Below are 24773 nucleotides of genomic sequence, written 5' to 3' on the forward strand. Positions count from 1 at the left end.
AATCTAATGAAATTCCAGGTAATATTAAAGGGAGAAACTATAATTGTAAATCATGTTAAATCAAATAGTTCAGTATTTTGGGGAAAAAAGTCTTAATCTTAATTATTTTTTTTAAAAGCAAGCAAGAGTACAGAGCTGTCACAGCTTAATAAAAATGAAACAGAATGAGAAATACACCTCTGAAGATGTCTTAATATGTGGGATATGTAGGATACTCATACAGTACCAGTCAAAAGTTTGGACACACTCACTCGTTCATGTGAACGAGTGAGTGTGTCATAAATGTAATAAATGTAAATGTAATGGGATTTTAGGAGCAGTGTTAGAATTATGCATTTAAGCATTAAGTTTATGCTTTTTTAAAATAGCCTTTATTTAGTGAAAACATTTAGATCCAGACATAAAGTATAAATTGATTGTAATGCATTTCATTTGTACAACACTGACATACTATATCGTCAACACATGAGGCCATTATTATTGTGTTGGTTAATGTTTCCCTAATTACACATCCAGCCGACATCGAGCAACACGATCATTTATTTGGTGTCGTGTGTTTGGTTTGGTCTTTAGTACCTAACTACTACCTGAAGCTCTCAAGATAACTGCCAAGCTCGTGTATCAGTTCAGGACTTTGTCCAAATGTGTCCTCTCTGACATGCAGCTAACAACAGGCGATAGTTTGCCCTCGACATGTTCTCACTACTGGAAATGCTCCACTTGCTTTGGATGAAGGAGCAGCCTGGAGAGAGAGGACACAGTAGGCAGTTCATGATATCGACCCTTTCACTGTGAATTTATCGGTGAATTGATCCGCGCTATTTTCACATGGATTCATCTGAACATCACACAGACTTTGAGCTTGAAAGCCGGCAGGTTAAAGACCGTCACATGAGCCAGAGATCTGCATTCTGACATTCAGCCTCGTCAACTAACGTCTAGAAAAGTTCAGGTTTTTGCCTAATCGGATCTTTGCCACTGAAAACAGCCGCCTGCCGCATCTGGCAGTGAGTACTGTGACACCTGGAAGGCTGAACCCAAACAAGCAGATTGCTTGATTGTCAGCTCTGTTACATTGTGGGCAGTAAAAGCCAACAATGAGCTATGTTAAAGTTTTCTGTAGGGCCAGCGAGGACAACATAGGTTTGTGATTATAAATCACCATTTCATCTCTTGTTAACGTAAACATTTTAACTAGTGTCGCTTTGACTTGTATTACATAAACAGTTTTATAAATTTGAAAGGTCCAGTAGAGTTCAAATCTGATTACAAAGATCTTAAAAACTTTGCTTGATTTTCTCCCTGATAAGCTTTACTTCCACTGCACACGTGCAAAATCCAGAGTGAACACGAAGTCATCTCATCAGAGGACTTTACAAATGTCACCAAACAACACTTGGCTGTGATCACGAGTCGATATGTCCCCACCACAGTGTTGAAACTGTCATGCAGCACTGTGTGGATGTCTCAGTGCAACAACACAATTGGCTCATATGTGTTTCCCACATCGGGGAACGAATATTTCTTTTGGAGCAGGGGCAGGAAAACTGCCACTTTGTCTCTTATGGAATTTTCCTGTTGATAAAGATTTAGGATTCTTTGAGTACCCCAGGCCTCTCTTAATAATGCATCCAGGATCAAAATGCTTTGTTTATATCAAATATAAGGATATTGTTTTGTATTTTTCCAAAGATCCAAAAGACCTCCAAGTCAAGGTCAAGACGTGAACTGGCTCCAAACTAGAACAAATCTCCAGCGACTCGCTCTGCCGAGCGGAATGCTGCACCGGTGACACCGCAGCTCATTCAGGTACAATGAGGTGTCATTTATGGAATTGCACCCTTCGACGGCAACCGACAAATGATGCTGTAATGCTGCCCTGCACTCCGTCACCAGTGACTCTTTTTTTTCACACGCTTATTGCTGTGAATTGCACAGCAGTATCAACTGGCCACCGTTTCAACCCGGCCTCCAATTCTCCGGCTAACCGGCGACTATAAATCTGTCCCCGTGAAGGTGAACATGAGCACACACAGTTCCAAGATAAGTATCTGGGTGTATAATTGAGGTCCATTTGGGAAAATACATACACTTCTGCAGTACATGGCTATCGCAGTCAACATTTCAGTGAATTTCCTTTCACATGATCACTCTGTAGCTACACTGAAAACACTGTTAAATGTCATGATGTGGCAATCATGGCCATATTGGAGATGGAAAAAAAAATCCACTGTGAAACTAAAGGATCACCTTGGGTCCATTTAGTTGTTTGAGTTGCATTATCCTTCCTCTTGTGGATAAGTGGCTTAATGACCTGCGATATTTCTGGCATGCACATCAAGTGTCCTGGGAAACGAAAAAGATCTAATGAAAGCAAGGCAGCATGGGAAATGACAACCCAAATAAAAGAAAATTCCAACACCTTATCACATAGAGAGACTGTCCTCCTCATCAAATTACACCAGAGGTTGTGGCTATTACGACCTATAGTTATGGAAGATGGAGAGGAAGCTCTGCACACTGATAAGCTGTGTGTATTGGCAGCCATACCATGATGAACCTCTAACCTTTACTATAGTCGTTGTTAGTTTCTTCCTTGTGGTGACCTTATAGGGCTGTTTCTGAAGTGAATTTTCCTTTTATTTTCTCCATTGACATTTCAGAAAATCCTCATATTAAAGAGTTATAAGCCTTGAACCAAGCCAACCAGCTATAATGTGAAATATGAGCATAAAAAGATTAGATTTGATTCAGAAAATAAAGTCAAAGGCACAGGAATATGTATATAATTACTTGTAAAGGTAGGGGAAGTCCTCATAATCCCATAACCCACTGCAAATCCCTGATTCCACAGCAAATGACTTCATTATCTTAGTGTTTATATGGTTAATAATAGTGAGGTATAATTAGTTTTGAATATGCTTTTATTGTGCTGTGTGTGTGTGTCTGTAGAGTAAAGTATAGCCTAGTTATTGATGCGATACAGCGCTTTGTTTCGGACCGCAATTGTTGCCCAGGTGGTTTCTGAAGTTTAGCACTCACTAAGCAATGTTTCCACAGTAACAGTGACCTCCACCAATCAGACACATTGCTGCTTTAAGATTTTGGGTGGAGTTTTTTTTTTTTTTTGCAACATTGCAAATAAAATGTGTTTTTGTTAAAACAAGGTAGATACAGGAGCACATACCACAACTTTGTAGCTCATAGTGCTTCTTTGGTTGGTCTTTGGATGGTAACACGATTATGGCTCAGAATCAAACTTCCTATGGAGAATATGAATCTCTGTAGCTTCTACACTCCCGCTAGCTCTTAAAGGGGAAAATGGCATATGCATTTATTTTGTAGTACAGACACCTTTATGTCATCGCAGGAATGCTAACATGGCTTGTTTCAGATTGTAGAAACATGATCATTAGTTTGAGGGCCTGGGAATCAAAAGAGAAAGAATGGTGCTTTATTGTGTCCACTGCATGGAGCTGTGTTTTGGACTCCTCTGTCACATCTGCTGCGTTTGCACTCTTGGCTTCAAGTCTTTCAGATACAGTTATCTGGGTAATTATAAGATTACTGGAATTATTTTTTCATCCGTCTGCTCTTCCTTCACTTTCCTGTCATTTTCCTTTCTCTAGAGTTGGATGGTACTTACCATCTTTAAACTCGCAAATTAACACGATGCATCTTGTTTAATCCCTGCAAAAAAAACCTGAAAGGAGTTACATAATCAAGCCACAGCTCTTCAAATAACTTCCTCCCTCCCAGTGACCTCCTGGAGTCGTGCTGTCGCTATGACGGCTTTGGGTAGCAATTAGTATTTCCCAAAATATTTAGCCTCTTTGAAGCCAATAACAAATGTGGTGCATAACTATTCATGAACTTTAAGTCGAATTTCAATAAATGAAGCCATTAACGACATCCAGGAGCCATCAGCGTCTAGTGAAATAAATAAATAAATACATAAATCTTTAAAGAATTATTTAGGAAGAGTTCTGCTTGTGTTCCCCATACCGCCACTGCCTACATGTCCCGATGACAGGCATCTATTTATATCTTTAAAGGGCACATTAAACATGGGAGTTCTGTCTGTGCTTTATTGCCAGAGCAGCACACCACTCAATACTAATTCCTGTGTGACACTGAGCGCTATAACAAAACCTTGCTAAAAGGTCATGTTTGCTTTGCAAAAATAAACTTAATTACACAAATAATCTGAGATCCCCAATGAGGTTTAGCCAATCTATATGTCAATGCGGCAGCCAGATAAGAGGTGGGAGGTGGTAAATAAGGCGTAAACGCAGCTTGTAACTTTGTACCCTCCCGCCATACGATACTATGCCTCTTCCAGTAATTACCGTGCCGCTCCCGCATCCCCGTTTGAAATTTGATCATTGTCTGTTAGCGATAACACACTGTGCCAGATGGTTTATGCAGTGTGGCCTTGGCTCCACCACACTTCATTAGGGAGAGGGAGTGCAGAGAAAAAGGCACTGCGGAGGGATGGAATAGCCACTGTGACCTGCTCGCTCTCCACTCTGCTGTAGAGCCTACAGAGGTTTACTGAAGCCTGCTGGGGCAGCAGAGAGCCTTCACCTTCTGTTCATCTGAGCGGGAGGGACGCTGCAGGGGAAGAAAGAGAGAATTTGGAGACAGTGATCTGGGGTGCTTTCACACAGCTGTAGTTTATTTTGAGAAGCAAGGAGGAGGATAATAGCCTCTATCCCTGCTTTATATGAGCAAATATGCATTCAGACAAGCTAAAGGATGAAGAAAGGAGGAGAGCTAACACAGATGATAAAAGATGCTTTTGTATGGTAAATGTGTATAAATCAATGGCTTAATGTGTGTTAATGGCATATCTATCTATCTATCTATCTATCTATCTATCTATCTATCTATCTATCTATCTATCTATCTATCTATCTATCTATCTATCTATCTATCTATCTATCTATCTATCTATCTATCTATCTATCTATCTATCGTTTGAAACTCCTGCTGTAATAAATGACTTACTTGTGGTAACTCTCCTCTCTTCTCTCCTCTTTACCAAGGATGAGTGAGCCATACCCGCAGATCGGAAGCAAAGGGGCTCTACTTCTAATGGTGCTTGTCATGAGTGTCTGGGAGATGTCTGTACCAACAGAAGCAGCAACAGGTGAGGCCACAGAAACAAAAGCAGCATGTGGTTTTACCTCGCTCCTGAAGTGTTTGTCCTTCAGCTCTACAGTGCTGAACGGCTGGATATCACTGGTCGGACCAACATCTGGATGCTCACGCCTCTGGAAACGTGTCTCATTGAAGTACATGCATATCAGTGTATCAGCAAGGTGGCAATACAAGAAGGAACTGGCACATTGTTTGTTATGGGCACACAGGTTGGTGCCAGTGGCTTTAGCTTTACATTGACACAGAAAACAATTCTGATTCAATCAGTGATATATTATTTTTTTGTAAAAAGGAATATATTTATAAAAATCCTATTGTTTTTTACAGCTTTTGTTTTATCCTTAATTAAAGGTTAATGCTGCCCATTGACTGCACGATACAGTGCCACTGTGCGGACCAGCAGGCAAGCAAAGAGTATTTTCACCAACAATTTGAGATGAATACAAAACAACACTGACTGTGTGACATTGCTTTCTTATCATTGTCCCTCATTCTAAAAGCTAAAATCTATAAATATGGAAATATGCTGGATACAAGATTTTTATCACTTCCCTGAAAAGTTTTGTGTTTGTGACCTGGAGGTGTTACGTTTCCACAGCACACTTTCTTTTTAGGGTGATTAGACAGCTGGATCTTCCCTCTGAATGTGGAAGCAGATGGCAGGACTAGTAGCTTCTGCACAGTGCAGAGAAGTAACATGAAGAAAACCTAATTTGAGGCTGGAGTGGGAGCTGAGCAAATTTATTTAATATCAAAAACAAAAAAGGTAGCTAATTAACGGAATTCTTCCATTGTTAGCTCAGTGATTTTGCGATGTTACGACATCACGATGTATGTGGCACAACCACGAACAGCACCAGGGACAGCAAGAGAGCAAGGAAGAACTCTAGCGTGGTATTTACTTTCACTATAAATCTATGCATTCCACAATCATTATTGTGTTGGCAGGTCGAATCAGGAGTGTCTGCTGCAGCCTGCTGACAGCGACCCCAGCATAGGTGGTTGGATTGACCACTGGTTACTGATGCTGTGATTGTTACGTCACTCTAGTTGTACCAGCTATCCCTAAGATACAATGATTGTTGGGATTATATTGAAGTTTTCTAATAATATGTCTCAAATAATGGGAGCAGTGTTCGTTAAATCGCTTTCATCAGTGCCATATGGACTGAAGTAGCTACCTCTGAGCAAGCCACTGCATTCTCTTCCCAGGATCTCAAATACTGATGTTCTGTAGATGCCGCTGGCATTTCAAGCTGTGCTTTGAGTTGGAGCCTTTATGCTCTGGTTGTAAAATTGGATGCCACAGCTGGTGTATCAGGAGATAATTGGCCTCTTTTAAAGAGCAAAGGCTGCGTCAGGAAACTGGAGGCTTAACAGTGGAGTAAGTCAAGAGATTGTCAGCCAGGAGACTGGCTTGTATCCCAGTTGGAAGCTTTGTGTTTTTCCCTTTGTTTTTGCTGTTTTGTTTGCACTCACTTGACTCGCTGGTCAGGTTTAAGATTGCTGTTGAGTTAAAACAAGCTGCTTTAAATGGGAAATGGACTCGTGCTTTTATAAGGCTTTTCCACTCTACTCAGCACTCAAAGGGATTTTTACTACAAGCCTCATTCACCCAATCACACATGCATTCATAGAAGTGCTCTTTTTCCTATACCCAAGAAAACTGCTTTGTCTAACATTCGTATACACACTCCCACTCTGATGGATGCATCAGGGGTAACTCAAGCTTCAGCTCAAGGGTACTTTGATGGTCAGACTGCAGATCTCAGGCAGCAGCCCTGTGACCTTCTGATTGGTAGATGACCCGCTCTACCTCCTGAGTCACAGTTGCCCTTTATAACATTAACTGTGTACATTGAAAAATGGCAACTATCCAGTGGGTTTAAATGCGATGCCAAGGGGCGCTTTGCAAACATTGTATGCATCATTGAGACGGCAGTAGCTCAAACAGAACAGCAGTATTTGATGCCCTGGGAATGAGCATAGGCTGGAGAAGCAATCAAAGTCATGAGAGTTTACTTTTAGGACTTGCTGGGTAAAGCTCCAAAATATTACACACTACATTTCCCATGATATAACCTTTTGATCTTCACACCTGCAGGAATGCCGGTGCCCTTGGAGCTCCATGCACAAAGTTTTTAACTCTGGCTGACTGTTGTAATAGAACAGTAGAGTCAAGCTCCTACGTCAGACAATGAAAACATCGTCAGGGGTTAAATTGTTCCATTTCACAGAGCTCCTGAAGAGCCACAGAAGACACTGTACAACCTTTCTCACAGGCTGAGTCATGCACTTCATCTCTTGTAAACTGACATATCTGCAAGGTATGCTTTTTGCTAATGGTAGAAAAAGAAAGTAGCAGAATAATCAGTCAGTCCTTCTGGACTACGTTCGAAAAATGAGAGCACTGATCCCGAGACTTTGGTTTTTTATTAGGTGTCTCAGTCTCATCATGTTCTCGGTGTGATTTATCAAGTGGCCTGAAGAGGCTCAACATAATGTACCTCTCCAGACTGAGACATAAATAACTTTCCTCTCTCTCTAAGCTTGTTTGGTTTCATTCCATCCATTCACTCCGCTCTTTGGGAGCCACTGGCACCCGCGGAGGCTTGTTTGACTTTCCCAAAACAGAGTGACAAATGCAAGGCGGCACACAGAACAAATGCACCGAGGAGCGCTGCCACATAGGCTGCCACTTCTCATGCAAGATGTTACGAAAGGAGTTTGTCACCATTCTGCATCACAAATAAAATTTCACAGTGGTAAATGGAGGACTAATTGGATTGAAACAGCTACTTTGGTGGTATGAGTCAAACCCGTCTCCACTTGCTTAATTAAAAGTGTTGTTGAGTCGTCACTACTAAACCCACAGAGATCAATTATGGCAACTCAGCAACATTACAAGCAGAGACCAACCCACATGTTTCATCACTGGGAGTCCCACTGACAATGCACATCCTCAGGTAATTGGCGGTGTGCAGGCAGTTCTGCTGCCAGACAGGATGTCCATTTGTGAGTGTGACAGAAATTGCACATACCTCTCTCCTCTTTGTCCACCAATTACATTAGAGTACAGCACTTTGATGTGAGTGGCTTTGATTGGCAGCCATGCCCACTCGAGGCGCTCATCATTCGGCAGGAAATGGATCAGAATAACCTTGCATGTGCTCAATTTCACACTGATAGCCACCGCTGCTCCCTAATTTCCACTGGGTGTTATTTGTGTTGCTGTAAACCTCTTATCATTCAAGAGATAAAATGAGGCCAGAATATGTCCAAAAGAGACACCATCCAGTTCTTCAGAGAGCAGCCAAGAAGAAGAAGAAGAAGGAGGAGGAGCCTGAGCTCACTCACTGACATGCAGGACAAATTTATTTCATTTCAACAAGACGACAGGCTGATTTAATAATGCACCTGCGAGCTCGTTTCTTTAGATAACCAGTTTGTTTCAGCAAAGATGGGATCATGGCTGCACCATCAAAACGTGCTGCTCTATGACAGTTATGTAAATTTGGTTTATTTTCTGCTCTGGTTTATTAAAAAGAAAGTTTGCCTTTGCACTCTCCTGTCAAACCAGGTTGCTACAGAGGAGTCTGTCCTTTACTACAGTGGATGTTTACAACACAAACTTAATAAGTGTCTCTGGTCATTCCATTCACCTTTGCGCTCATCTTTTATTGAACAGAGGAAGGAGTCAGGCAGGCTTGGCTCTAATGTTGTGGGGACATCTGATTTATTTTAATTAGCATCTACTATAATTGACTGTAAATAGACCAGTTTCTAAATTTATCTGGTTCTCTGTTGTTTTTAACCCCTTTGCCTTTTGTATCTTGAGTATATTTAAATATATAATGCATCAAAATAACCACAGACTTTACAGTAATGCATCAAATATTAGAGAAATGAAGTACTTTGTACGGTCTCCTGCAATAGATTGAGGGAGCTATCCTGTCTGCATGGCAAACACGAAGCTAAGCCAGTGGATAGTTTGCTTAAAACTATGGGCTCCAAATCCACCAAATTACACAACTGACTAGGTTATGTTGTTTAATCCACACAAAAAGGGTAAAATGTCACAGTGTAGATTTCCTGCAGCTTTACTGACACTGTGACCCCAGGATGGGGATGCAGTTGGAAGATAAATAGGCCTAGTCTCTAGCTAGGTTAGGGTTAGGGCCCTGGCTCTAGCTTTATTTTTTACATGAAGAAGCAGTTAGATGGTATAAGTTTTTATAGCCAATTTCTGGCAAAAAAAAAAGAGCTTGGTGACACTAAACAATGTGTTAAAGCAGTTTGTTTAAGCAAATAAAACACGGGCATTGAATGTTGCCACTGATTCCAAACCGCAACATATATATTTGCATATTTTCAGTGTGTTTGACATAAAATACTTTTATTAGTACACTTCCATGTAGTACACTAGGTGTACTATGCACGTTGTGTGAATTGTGTGGTGTATGAATTTTAACAGGACAGTGTTTGTAACAGTCACTGAGAAGAGGAGGCCCCAAATGCAGGACACCACCAAGAGGCAAGGTGTAATCCAAAATCCAACACTTTTCTTTTCTGTCACTGAGCAGTCAGGAAAAGTGAACTATGGTCCATAAATACCACAAGAGTGTCGAGATTAATAAGGAACACAAAGAACAACTAGAAGGCTGCTGGGAATCCTAGAAAGTGTAAATGCTAAGAGTTCAAAGACAACGTGGAGTGCAACACCGGTGGAACATGTAACGTGCATGCAGCAGTGTGACTGGCTATTTTTGCTGGGGTAGACAACTACACAACAAAGACGGGAAAATGACAGGAAGGAGTTGAAACTAACCAGAAAGCCTGACAGAGATTTAAAAATAAATCAGGAAGTAGCTAAACATAAACCCAGAACCCCGGCAGTGTTGTCTCAAATCGATCACAGGAAGATGTGCAGTTATCAGAAGTGACAGTCACAATGTTTTATCATGATTGTAGCACTAGCTGCTGCATTATGTGGCTGTATGCACCATGTTGAGTCTCTGAACACACATTTTAAATTCTTCTAAAGTGAGAATGACAGTTTAACATGAATGAACACAAAGTAAAACCAAAACACACGCAAAGTGCCGGAAAACGACAAACCCCTGTTGTTAGCTTGCTAGCTAGGCAGCATCGACAATGTAGCTGAAACAGACGCATATCCTTCTGCTGCTGGAGAAATGCTGGATGATGGTCCCTCCGTTTCTGCTACATATGTTGCCAAAGACCACACTAAAGGAACTGACTTATGTCTGGACTCAAAAGATTGATGTACAATTTAAACTTATCATACTGTACATGTAACACACTCATTTCTTTTATCTACATTTTTTTAGGGACTTGGCTTGTTGCAAAGACCGGACATGTATCTTTGATATCTATTTGAGTCTCCATAAATTGAAAATTGTGTATTTGTTGTTGATGTGTTAATTCCAACAGTCACAGATGATATAACATTTAATGCATAAAAGATTAAAATTCAAAAAGTTGCACAACTTTTAAGAAATGCCTGAAAAAAAACACACCACATCAGCCGCCAAACGTTTGCAGCGTATAAGCCTGATGCAGTAAGCCCTGTTTTGTGAGAGTTGATCCTCAGCGAAGCTGAACAACTAATCAATCAGTTATTTGAAAAACAACTCTGGGACTGTAACAGTTTTATCAGAAAAACAGTAGGAAGGCATCTCTACCTGATTTTTATATTGCATTGCAATCTCTGCACACAGTGCTTGTGGTCACCCAAGTGGGTTGTAGAGAGCTTAAAATCTGACCTTCAAATTGTGCTGGTGTGATCCCTGCAGACACATTACAGCCTTAAATTTCAGCGTCCACAATGGCAAACCACTTAGTGAGAATGAAAGCGCACAGGTTGCTAAGTGGAACTTGAACCTGAGAGGAGTGAAATATTTCTGAAGGTTTAGATTCGGTATTTTTAGATGTTAGCGGCATTCAGGTAGCACCAAGCTGGTACAGGTGAAGATTCAGTTTGCAGTATAACATCTGAAGTGCCTGCTACACCACTGTAAATGTTACAGTGAGGTATGACCTCCACGTCTGGCTTACATTCTGTGCTATATGCATCAAAGATTGTTGCTTACTCTGCACCTTGCACTTTCTGCCCTTTGTAATAAAAAAGATTTATTTGTTGGATAACAAGCATCCTGCCAAGAAAGGAAAACATTCCTCGCACCCTTGAGAGAGCAGTAACTAACACTTGGAGACACTACCGGACCACCATATTAAACATAACAAACAAACCCATATTCTCATTTGCATTGAATTCAGCATCCTGAATCCGATTTTGTGATCATGGTTGCAAGATTATGCATCATATAAAGTGTCACTGCTCAAACAGCTACGAACAAAGCAATAAATGGCTTGTAGGGACATTCTGAACACTATTAGTACAACACTTCCACTTCTCTTTATGTAGGTTTGTAAAGAGGGATTCACAGTCAGTGAGCTCATTGTTAAAGGCGTTTTCTCTGTATGTGAGGGAGTGTTAATGGCTGCACACAATGCAGCATATAAAGCAAAGCAATGATTACATTATCATTCACAACGGCTTCACGAATGATACAGAGCAAGCATGCATTCAGTTTCCGCTCTGTCTCCAGAGACCGATGTATAAAAGCTTCTTGAGGAAAGTAATTTCAGTGTTGCGCAGAGAAGGAAAGCCCGTGCCTTCACACTGAAACTGCTTTGGCTCAAAGGATCTTCTTAAAGGAACAAATACTTGTGCAACATCAAGTGTTGGGAGATGATATTGGAGCTAGTTCTCAGGATTGAAACACCTGACTACTCCAACTTTATTAGTGTAACTGGCACCCTCACAGTGACGGATCCTTTTTAGATGAAAAAAACAGCTGGGTCTGGTCTAAACTTTAGGAAGTTTTCTTTGTTCCTTATTTATAAATTTATAAATTAACAGCAAAGTGGTATTCTTAGACCCAGAAAATGAATTCTAAAAAGACAGGACTTTCATTCAGTTATGACGAGAAGTGTCGCTGTGACAAGCTGGGAGTGAGAATGTGTTGGGGAAAAAAATGTGATATAACATGTTTTGAGGCGTTAGTATGATTATATAGAAGAATTAGGCAAGCTGGTATCTGTTTTGTGTCTTTAACCTAATAATAATGATATTTAACTCTCTCCCAGACACAAAAAAAGTGGGTTTTCCTAAATGTCTGTTGTTTACTTGTTATAATCTGTATTAGGAATGAACTCAGTCTTTATTTCCTGTCTTACGGAGCAGCAAACATGGTATGCGTTTAAATGGCAGCTTCAGTTAAATGTAGGCATATCTGGACATTTTATGGTTGATGACAATAATTTTACCATCATTGTTGTGCTGCACTTAGCTATGACTATATGCAAACAATTGCACTCCCTGGCCATTTTACATTAGATTAGATTCAACTTTATTATCATTGTACACAAGTATACAACGAAAAGTACGTTCCAGAACACCCAAGTGTTTTGTGGCCTTGCTGCCGACACAGGCGCCATCACTGGGTTGGACTCCCTTTTGCCTTTAGCGAGTCCAACTAGAAGAGTATCTCTGAATGCACAACATGCTGAAATTTGAAGCAGATGGGCTACAGCAGCAGAAGACCACCTTGGGTGCCACAGGAGTATCTATGACACCTGGGGCAGTCTTCTGCTGCAGTCTTAGCCTGCAGCCTATGCTCTTCTGCATAACGTGGTTGTTACAAGTGGTTATTTGAGTTACTGGAGCCTTTATTTTCATCCAGAGTACTGCTGTTCACTGGATATTTTCTCTTTCCTAAATTATATAGATTGTTGTGCAGTTTCTGAAATACTTGGAGCAACTCATCAGGCAACAGCAACCATGATGCTTGGTCTGAACTTGAACAGGCTGTTTTGACCATGTCTACATGCCTAAATGCATTGAGGTGATGCCATGTGATTGATTAGAAATCTGCGTTAACAAGCAGCTTGAGTGGTGTACCTTCTAAAATGGCTTTTGAATGTATATTGCTCACATAACTCGAAGGTCATGTTTTTTTAAAGTGAAAGGTTCGGTCAGCAGCAAGAGTATCACTCCACGTGAGAATTAACTTATTTCATCGGTTGGCCATGAGCACGCTCCACGCAGCCATGTGGATTAATCAATGCCCAAAGAATTGGACTCGAATAGCGGATCTCCACCTAAGGCTTTAAAGCATTGACTTTCAGCGGTCTGCCTTATAAACATGTTCCAACTCAGGCATTTTAAAGACTAAGAGGACAAGGATCAGAAAAGACGACTGCCATGGGTTCCATTCCTACTCGTGACTGCACTGTGATCAGTAACAGAAATGTGCTTTGAGTAAAGTAAAAGAACAGAGATAAAGCAGAGGGAGGAGGAGAAGGATAGAGCAAAAGCAGTAATTTATAAAATGACTCAGTTCATTTCAGACATTTGATCCTTTGTTTTTTAATAATGCACTGGGATGTAAAATTAGAGCTTGTTAAAAAAAAAAAAACAGAGTTTTGGATAAAGGGTATGTTTCAATTCATGCCACTTGGCACCTAATAAGAAACATATGAGTCACTGATACTGATCTACATCCTTTGAACAATCATCAGATATAACAGTAATTTTTGCTGAGGGGCAGGCTATATATGACTAGAACATTATTATTATTAGCCATTCAACGACAGCTTAATTGTACTTGGATTTAGGATGAAAGACCGACTAAGTGCTTGAGTAACAAATTTCTACATTCAAGTAAAAATGTGTCAGTTTTGACTTTTAAGCGCAGATGTGGTATATTTAGAGCCTCTTATTCACTGTCAGATTATATAGCTGCATAATTATTGATCAATCTAAAGCTGGTGTATGCATACTGTGGTGGGCGATACGAGCGTTAGGGCAGAGATTTCATGTCCTCACTGGGTTTCAGAGCTCACAAAGAGCAACTATTGGCCTCCGGGCTTTTAACATGCCAGATGTGAGAAATAATGTCTCATGTGACTAATTTTGTGCTGTGGTATGTGCAGCAGATTGTACTGAAGGTAGAAAGGGTGACACATTAGCTGAAATGCATGTCAGCAGCACGCTGGATCTCTGCATCATGTCCAATCTGTGGCCTCATCAGAGTAAAGCACTTAAATTGCACTCACTGTGTCAGTTGTGTTTGGGTTGCTGCTCTACTGCAGCTATAATTGTTTCAAAAGTTGATAGTCTTACTGATATTTCAGCAAAGCATTTGCCATAAAAAGATTTAGAGTTTACTGATGTGTACATAATTTCTTTCTTTTTTTTTAACTCTCGATGAGTAACACTGTTACTTATTCTCAGGAGATTTTTTTATGAATGTTTTAGCTGAGTTTTTGCACCTCCAGGGGGTCGTGTTTACCCCCAAAGGTGTGATTCCCTTGCTTTGCAAAGCACCAGTCTGCTCACTCTGCCTCTGCAAATTTTCAGCAGGGTTCACACTTCTAACTTTCTCTTAATAATATAATTATTTTTGCCAAAACTACATTGTCTGATAATTCTTGACTTGAAAATACTAAAATAAAATATGTTCAAAGTGTTTCCCATCTTTGCTGCACAGGATTGTCTTGTTTTGATGCAGACAAGGTGATGTAAAAGGCCAGAAGGCCTTTCTTTGCAACTGGATTTACTCTGCATTAGATTATCCTCAAGTACAAATGCATTGAAATGGACTGGTATGACGCAATCCATTGGACATTGCACATCTTGGTTAACAGTACAGTAATTGGCAGAGTTTGAAAAATTATCTCTAACATTCAAACATCTGCACTTCTATATCATTTAATATATGGAGATATTTTTCCTGGCACTGCGCTAAGTGGCAGCCTGTTACAGCAGCACCAGTTGTTATTTATTTATTTTAAATTAATTGATCACCCAGGAAATAGATTTGTCATGCTCATTATATTTTATGCAAAGGTGAAATTGCTGTGCTTTATTTTGCAAGTCTAGTTTGCAAGTCACCCCCCCCCCCCCCCCCCCCCCCCCTTTGCATTACACTCTTGGCAACAGAGAGTCTTCAGCTGATCACGCTGACAGTTCTACTGCCCGGAGCAAGGCCTGTAACCCCAGAGGAGCTACAGAGGAAACAACAAGATTTCAGTGCTGGAGCTGTTCCAGCGATCATCATGGGGAATGCGAGGTCCTTGGACAATAAGATGGACGAGCTTAGTGAGCTCATTAAGACTCAGAGGGAACACACTGAGTGTGGTTTGATGTGTTTCATGGAGACACCCACATTTCCCAGTGTGACACTACCTTGCTTCAGGAGTTTTCATGCAGACAGGGACGTTAATCTTAGAGGGAAGAAGAAATGTGGAGGGACTGCAGTGTGTGTGAGTGAAACCCAGTGCAGTCCTGGATATTTTACCATGAAGGAATGTTTCTGTGGCCTGGATATTAAACTGTTAACATCAGAGAAGCTGTCGCTGTTTAAATTCACATTTAATCAAAACACAGTTTGGATTCCTCCATCAGCTGCCACACAGGTCATCAAAATGACTGCGGTGTTGTGAATGGCTGTGGATAATAATTGATAACCATGCCTCACACCAATTTTTTTTTTCTTAGATCTTATTAAAATCTTTATTGTATTATCTTCAAATTTTTATTTATGGAGCCCTTGACTTTTTTTTCTTGTTTTTTTACTTTTCTGAGTTTTTTTTTTTTTTTAAAGGTTTGACTTCACAGGATAAATTGGCTTTTTCAGCCTGGTATTAAAAAAACAGATGTAGTTTTGGAGGATAATTGACCCCTTTATAAGAATACCTGATGTGATTTTGTTTAATTAGCTGTTTCCTTTTGTTAGGACTTAGATTATATTTTGCTAGAGCTGTGGATACTTTGACTGACAGGTAGGCCAAATTGGCTCTTAGCTGTCTGCTAGGTGTCACCTCAGGTACCTCCTGCAGTGTTTTTCATGTTGGTGCCTTTTAGGGAATCTTTTATGCAATTATGTAATTATCTGACAAATAACATGGTTTGCTGTCCCAGTAGACCTTCCAATTGGTCTGTGAGTTTTAAATAAAATGCTTTTATTTTATTTGTATGTTATCTGTAGCACTAATTAGCAGGTACTATGTATGTGTGGGCTACATCTGTTAAGAAAGCTAATGTGTCTTACTGTTAACCATTTTAACATCATAAAGTTTCACATCAGAACTGTACAAGTATAAGTAATACTAATACTGTTTTTAAATTTTATCTTTAGTTGTTCAGCTGATATTTGTCCATTGAGGTTCAGTCATTGTTAAAACATTTTAATCTTTGTCAATGCACAATTTTAAATATGGCTATATGGCCAAATCATATGATAATATGCACTCAAAGGTCTTGTATGAATTATAGACATCGGAGTCTCACAATAGTTCATCAAACAGTCATTCTCTCAAATCCATTGGTTCATGCTTCTGGATACTATTTTTACTGGCTTTTCCTCTTCCTGAATACAAATTTCCCAGCATTATTTCCATGTCCCTGAACACAGTTTTTCATCAGTCCAGTGTCATTTGCACTATTTCATGTCCATGAAATAAATATTTTCAAAGGGTAAAAAAGTCAAATTTGGAGGAGGGGTAGAGAGAATCATTTTGCTCTCACCAGAGTTCAATACACAGAATACGCGTCACAGATTTACACACATTTGTATAATTTTTTAATATGTTATTATTTCAATATGCATTATTTGGTTAGGATTAGGCATTAAAAATGACTTGGTGAGGTTCAGAAAAAAAATTATGGTTTGGTTTTTACATCATTTATTGCTTTTCTTTCTTGTTTGCCATGGTGACACTTTCCAACTTGGTCTGAACAAAAAACAAACAAACAAACAAAAAACCAAAACATGCTGCTGACATGAAATATATTTCCTACTGAAATAAATTAGTGCTGTCAGGGGAAAAAATGCGACAACTTGTGTCGATGAACACAAACACACAGGGTGATTTTTTTGTGACTGTTTCACATTTTGCTAAACATTTTGTTTTGGTCCACTGCCTACCCTAACTCCTTTACTTTGCAAACAAGAGCATGTGTGAGATATTGTTCCTCTCGGTATAATAAAACATTATTGCTGTTTCCATTTCTGCCATTTTTCAATAGAACTGCAGTTGAGGTGCAGACGGGACATATGGGGCTACAACAAGGAGCAGAGGTCCCCAGCCATAATCAAACTAGAGGCGTTGCAGTTACATGGCATGTTTAGCCATCGGGGTGTCCCCGCATCCTGTTATTTAAATTTCATGGCTTCATGCTGGTGTTATAAAAATTTGAAGGACAAATCTAAAAAACACAACCCCGGCTACAGCAGCCGTGGTGTATCTAGAGCCAGAGGGATCCTTTCTGTCACTGTGTGGCACAGCAGGCTAAAATATGGACTCTGTATGAGGAGGACTGAATGATTCCCGAGTGAAATGCTTTTCTTTGTATCTGCTGGCAGTGTGCGCTGAGCAGGCATCCAAGAAGAACTCCAAATCCAGTCAGAAACACCATTGCTTCTCAGTATGAGGCTACTGGCAGCACAAGGACCTAAAGCAGCTCAGCTTACTGTGTGTTTGTTTTTCATATCTTTTTTTCTTGTTTGGCAAAAGAGCATGCGTAAGCATCCCGCTGTTTTTGGGTGGCTACCTGCATTATTTGTGATTTTAGGAAGGTTGGGGGGGGTTGTTAGAGCAGACACACAATCACAGCATAGAAGGCGTAATGAGAAAGAACCTTCCCTTTCTTTGCTTTTTGTATTTTAATTATTGTCTTTTTCTAACTGGGAATAACATGTGTAGGATGTGTGAAATATTTGATGCTATCCCATTGTAGAGGCCAGGTAACCCAAAACATGGTGCAACATGGTTCACTTTAATGTAAAAGTCATATTTTCTGAGTTCGACAGCTCAAATAAGATAACATATACATCCCAGGGGTACTTTTGTGTTGTATATTGTCAGATTTAATATCATTCAGTCTGATTCTATCACCGGTCAAGTCTGGAGTTGCCTGTTACAGCGGCTGAAAACTGTTGCTGTCCACAGATATAACGCGCTGAAGTGAAAATGAAATTAAGTGGGCTTAGTTGAGTTGCCAGAGTACAGACTGTTAGGACCAGTTTTGTGCAGTCATTTGAGATTCACTGTTTACCGCAGCAGCAGTGTGTGTCTCAGCAGAAGGACACCTCATGAAAATGTCACATGCAATTAAAAGAGGATGGAGGAGCTCAGGCTCTAAATAATTCAGACAATAGAGCGTGATCTGAAAATTGGCTCCACATACTGCAGCGCTGCACTTTTGCCTTACATATCTGATTTTGGTTTTTGCTTGTTTGGTTTTTTTTGGCCACTTACTGGGAAAAATCTAGAACAGCATCATACTTGAGTAATTCTTCATATAAACAGTGCAATTTTCTATAATTAGGATTATATTAATGGTGTTTATGATGCCAGAGTCTGATTGGTCACCTTATTATGCTGTGTAAAGAGTTAGTACTATATTTTCAACAACTGAGCTTCAGACTTTAGTATTATTATGTAATGGTCTTAAAGGGACGATGACCATTAAGGTTTTCTGAGTTTAACCTTAAAGGTTCCCTTTGGAGTTTTCATGTAAACAAACAAAGATAATGTTACATTTAGTGTTTCTCATGATATATGCTGTGTGAATTCTTAATGTCTAACAAACCAACATGGAAAAGATATAACAAAAACTTCTCATGTTAGACCCACAGCCTTTAACTGTCAGTATTTATGGTGTAAATGATTTGTATGTCTTACATGACATACTGTATATCTGATACTGTGATTTATGTATGAAAGTGGGCCCTTCTGCACTTAAATCATAAAAAAACAATGATATGAATTATGGAGGAATTGATACAGTCCTGTAAAAAAAAAAATAAAGTTTTCACAGTCCCATTAAAAACTACAAAAGTACACCCTTATTTCATCCACAGGAGTGAGCAGCATCCAGGTGCTCCTAATCAAATGCACGTGATTAATTAATTATCAACAAGTGTGAGCACTTGCTGATATGAAAGCTGTAGTTTTAGCAGTTTGCTGGTCTGGAGTATTCAGGTGTGGTTTAACCTGAGCCTGGTTCTGCTGGAGGTTTCTTCCTTTTAAAATTACGTTTTTCCTTCCCACTGTCGCCAAGTGCTGCTCACAGGGGGTTTCTGTAGGGTTTTCTCTATAATTATTGTAGGGTCTTTACTTTACAATATAAAATGCCTTGAGGTGACTGTTTGTTGTGATTTGGGGATATATTAATAAAAATTGAATTGAATTGAATTGGATTGAATGATGCCACAATCTACTTAGGAGTGGACATCCCAGCAAATTCACAAGGTCAGACCGTACAATACTGCTGAAAACCCTAGAGCTACATCTCAGGCCTCAGTCAGCATGTTAAATGTTAAACGTTCATGACAGTATAATTGAAAAAGACTGAATGAGAATGCTTTTTTGGAAGGGTTGCCAGGAGAAAGCTTCTTCTCTCTAAAAAGGACATGGCAGCAGAGCTTAAATTTTGCAAAGCTGCATCTGAGCAAACCACAACACTGAAACCAAGTCTTTTGCACAGATGAGACCAAAGTGGAGATGTTTGACCATAATGCTCAGTGCCATGTGTGGTGAAAAGTAAACACAGCATATCACTGTCAAGCACGGTGGTGGAGGGCTGGTGACTTGGGTTTGTTTTGCAGCCACAGGACCTGGACACCTTGAGTTGACCATGAGCTCCTCTGTATACCACAGCAAATCTACAAAATTATAAATGAAAAAGAAAAGAATCAAGGTGCTGCAACGGGCCAGTCAAAGTCCAGATGTTAAGCTGATTGAAATGCTGTGACGTGAAGAAAGCTGTGCATAACTGAATTCCTGCAGACCTCAATTAACTGAGGAGATGCTGTAAAGAAGAGTGGGTAATTCTTCCAGAACGAGACAGAGTGATAAAGTCACAGAGAAAAGGCTGCGTTAAAAAGAACGGAGGTTTAAGGCACTTCCTGTTGGCACTTTCAAACCAAGACGTAACATCCATCTTTTATAATTCAATTCAATTCAATTCAATTCAATTTTATTTATATAGCGCCAAATCACAACAAACTGTCGCCTCAAGGCGCTTTGTATTGTGGGTAAAGACCCCACAATAATACAGAGAAAACCCAACAGTCAAAACGACCCCCTATGAGCAAGCACTTGGCGACAGTGGAAAGGAAAAACTCCCTTTTAACAGGAAGAAACCTCCAGCAGAACCAGGCTCAGGGAGGGGCAGTCATCTGCCGCGACCGGTTGGGCTGAGGGGAGAGAAAGACATGCTGTGGGAGAGAGCCAGAGATTAATATCAATTAATGATTAAATGCAGAGTGGAGTATAAACAAAGTAAATAAGGTGAATGAGAAACAGTGCATTATGTGAACCCCCCAGCAGACTAGGCCTATAGCAGCATAACTAAGGGATGGTTCAGGGTCACCTGATCCAGCCCTAACTATAAGCTTTATCATAAAGGAAAGTTTTAAGCCTAATCTTAAAAATAGAGAGGGTGTCTGTCTCCCGAATCCAAGCTGGAAGCTGGTTCCACAGAAGAGGCGCCTGAAAGCTGAAGGCTCTGCCTCCCATTCTACTCTTAAGTATCCTAGGAACCACAAGTAAGCCAGCAGTCTGAGAGCGAAGTGCTCTGTTGGGGTGATATGGTACTATGAGGTCTTTGAGATAAGATGGTGCCTGATTTTTCAAGACCTTGTATGTGAGGAGAAGAATTTTAAATTCTATTCTAGATTTAACAGGGAGCCAATGAAGAGAAGCCAATATGGGAGAAATATGCCCTCTCTTTCTAGTCCCTGTCAGTACTCTAGCTGCAGCATTTTGGATCAGCTGAAGGCTTTTCAGGGAGCTTTTAGGACAGCCTGATAATAATGAATTACAATAGTCCACCCTAGAAGTAATAAATGCATGAATTAGCTTTTCAGCATCACTCTGAGAAAGGATGTTTCTAATTTTAGAAATATTGCGCAAATGCAAAAAAGCGGTCCTACATATTTGTTTAATATGTGCATTGAAGGACATATCCTGGTCAAAAATGACTCCAAGATTTCTCACAGTGTTACTGGAGGCCAAAGTAATGCCATCCAGAGTAAGTATCTGGTTAGACACCATGTTTCTAAGATTTGTGGGGCCGAGAACAAGAATTTCAGTTTTATCTGAATTTAGAAGCAGGTCAGTGTTTGTATTTTTATTGTTAATAATAGCAGTTCTTATGCATGTGACATTTTTTCCCATTGCCCAAGCTCACATACTTATGGCTCTTGTCAGCTTTTTAATCAATACTTGTAAGATTTTTCTTTTATTTAATGGTTGTCCAAGTCCCATATGTTTGATATTACATAAATTCAGTAAGGATCATTTATCCAGTTTCACTCTTATATATGTTTTAATTAACTTTTTATTAACTTTCAGATAAAAATATAAACATTTAGTAAAACCTAAATAGGTTAAATACTGTTTATGTATAATATTATATCTCTGTTTGCCACTCTTTAGAACAATGCTCCATAGAACTGGTGGTCAAAAACTTTGCAGTTGTACCTTAAAGGCAACACTGTACTTGGGTGTAAGCAGTCAGTTGCAGTGTAATTGTTTCATCGCTTTTGGAGCTTGACACATGAAGGTTATTTCCTAAAACAGAAACTCTGCCTTAGAAAGATGAATGTGGGGTGTTTGGGCCTGAGACTGGGTACATTATATGATATGCAGATATGTTGGATCTGTTGGCCTTTGCTTCTTCCTAAAGCTGTCACTTATGAGTCATACAAATTTGCAGAATGTTAATATGCATGCTAAGAGGAAATTAGTGATCTTTCTGCTTTCAGGCTAACCTTTTCCACAGATGAAAGACCAAAGAGAGATATTATCCTGGGACTCAGTCCAAGCCCGGTAGTGCAGTTGTAAATGAGTGTTCAAACTATAGTGAATCACGAGCACTGACTTATTTCATTTTTTCCTATAATTTCTCCAGCAGCCCACCATGTCCGAACAGGCACCTGCGAGGTGGTGGCGCTGCACCGCTGCTGCAACAAGAACAAAATTGAGGAGCGGTCACAAACTGTGAAGTGCTCCTGCTTTCCTGGGCAAGTGGCGGGCACCACCAGAGCCGCCCCATCATGTGTAGATGGTACGTTCCACTAACTGAATATTTCATTGGCAGTGTTAAGCAGTTTTTTTTCCTGATACTCCATCCCACAGATCTTGAGGGATACTTTTGCTGAGGTCATTGTTAAGTGCCAGTACCCACAGTACTAAGACTAATATCTGAAAAAAGATACTAAAAGAGTATAATTTGTCATCTTATCAGACAGGACACAGACAAAAATACGAACGTGTCTCCTTTTCCTTTATTTCATCAATGGACTACAACAATTGTCCTGTTTGTGTAGTCCACATATCAGACGGAGAATAGACACAGACAGTCATATCAGGTTCCCAGAGCCCAAGCTAGCATACTTATGACTTGTTTTGTTAAACTGGAGCTCCAAAATCTCAGAACACTTTGTGTACTCTCACAAAAGAAAAAAAAAATATGGAAATAAAATAAGACTGTTTTTTAGATCTATAATTACAGAATCAGTAATTATTTCTGTGCTCGATCCATCCTGTGGAATACACAATGCCCATTGTGATTAAAACTCATAGAAATATTCTCACAGAATTTGGTGTCCTGGTGAAACCTGGGGCTTCACAAAGACTCTCCTGAAGGGTTTTTAAAGTGACTGATAAATGAATGTGACACTGTCCACTGCAGACTGTAAAGTCGATGACCCAGAATGTCTCTTAGCATGCTAATGTGTCAGCTGAAGTGGCTGCTTCTCTTTGGTCTGAAAAGCGCAGATTTCTGGCTAAACTCTGGACCCAGTCGTGTTTGACCTATTCCTTGGCATTTTAGTATTGACATTTTCTGCAAATTAGAGCTGTGAGCCGCTGGCCTCAGTTTAAAGCTCCATGGGTGATCTCAGAGAAGAATGATCAGCACTTAACCTTTTAATTATTCTTTCTTCTACAAGCAGGGATTACCTTTAGCTCCACTCAGTGTGAGACAATCTCCACTTTATATGAAGATAAATGAACCTTCAGACATCTGACAAAACTTGAATAGATCTGAAGGTGTAATTTTAGAGGAGCAGCTACAGGAAATACCTGCAAACGTTGCTGAATGGATTTTGTACATCCATGCTGTTGTATTGTGACTTTTAACTAAACAAAAACTAAATTAAACTTTCTATATGTGTTATTATTGATAATCTGACAATGGCCACGAAAACTTTGGTTTCTGTGCTTCCCATTATTAAGAAATCAAATATAAAAACATCATGAAACTACAAGGAGAAGCATGTGTCCTTTGGCATCGTTTATATAGAGGATGTCTGCTTTCTAGCTTAGGCCTCAGTCACATAGACCCAGAGACCTTTTGGCAGCCCTCTGGCAACCACTGGTTGGTATGGAAAAATGAATATTCCCCAACGGGTGGTTGTTGTCGCAAAGAGGTTTATTATGCTGCACCAAAACCCCAAAATGATTGTTTTGGTGGCTTGCAGGTTGCTATCGTTGACGGTAGTTTCCATGGAAGATGCCAACCTGTCTGCAAACACTCACAAACTACTTGCGGACTGAAACAGTGAAAAATGTGGTGGAAACTGAAAATGGAGACCATACACCTCCAAAGTAAAAGCTGCATGTTTTTGGAATATGTTAGTTGTAGCAGTAAGGCACAACTTTTACTTTGAAGGTGAACATTCTGCATTTCTAGTTTGCGTCATACTTTTTCAAGAGTAAATGATGAATTTTTGCAGACAATTTGGCGTCTTCCATGCAAACCACAGGCGGCTGTCTGCAGTCTATGAGTTTTTTGCCAAAGCAATCACAGGGAGGTTTTTGGTGGCGCACCTTCTTTGTGTTCACCCAGCAACAACCAGCAACTTCCAGCAACCACATTGTAAACCCAGATTTTGATTCGACTTAAAAATATTGAATTCATATTACTTAAAATTACCAAGAATGTGAACATTATTTGTTAATGCTGAGTAGACGATACTTTTTGATGGTCTCTTATTGTAATTATGTGTTTGAGTGCAAACAACTTAATATCATCAGGTTTTGCACCTGCTAAAAATCAGTTTTAACAGAGTAGCATAATGAGCAGCAGCTTGTTTGCATGGTAGTTAGCACTGCTTCCTCACAGCTAGAATGACATCTAAAAGGTCTGGGTTCAATTCCATCTTGGCCCAGGCCTCTTGCTGTGTGGAGATTGAAATAGCAGATACTTGGTCTTTTGTTTGGTTTTTGTTCACACTCTGGTTCTCTACTTGTACAGTTTTTTATTGTTCCATAGACAAATGTTATTTGTAAATGTTAATGTACCAGTGTTCAGCAGGGCTGAGTTTTATCATGTTTGTTTAGTTACCAAACAGACACAGTTCAACATTATAAGCAATATTTTTGTTATTGAGCAGCACGGTGGTGTGGTGGTTAGCACTGCTGCCTCACAGCTAGAATAACTGTGAGGCAAATAATCTGGGTTCAATTCCGCCTTGGCCCGGGCCCCCTGCTGTGTGGAGTTTGCA

At 39.9% G+C, this 24773-nt stretch overlaps 1 protein-coding gene across 1 annotated transcript in view; it reads left to right on the top strand.

Moving 5' to 3' along the window:
- LOC115773816 (chemokine-like protein TAFA-2) overlaps positions 1-24773 on the top strand; it is a 150360-nt gene that overhangs the window by 44339 nt on the left and 81248 nt on the right. The window contains exons 2-3 of the mRNA XM_030720735.1: positions 5049-5152; positions 22175-22330. Coding sequence (XP_030576595.1) covers positions 5050-5152; positions 22175-22330 — 259 coding nt within the window. The 5' untranslated portion in view covers position 5049. The remainder of the gene's footprint in view (positions 1-5048; positions 5153-22174; positions 22331-24773) is intronic.

Source organism: Archocentrus centrarchus, chromosome 23, assembly GCF_007364275.1.
Source record: "Archocentrus centrarchus isolate MPI-CPG fArcCen1 chromosome 23, fArcCen1, whole genome shotgun sequence".
NCBI lineage: Eukaryota > Metazoa > Chordata > Actinopteri > Cichliformes > Cichlidae > Archocentrus > Archocentrus centrarchus.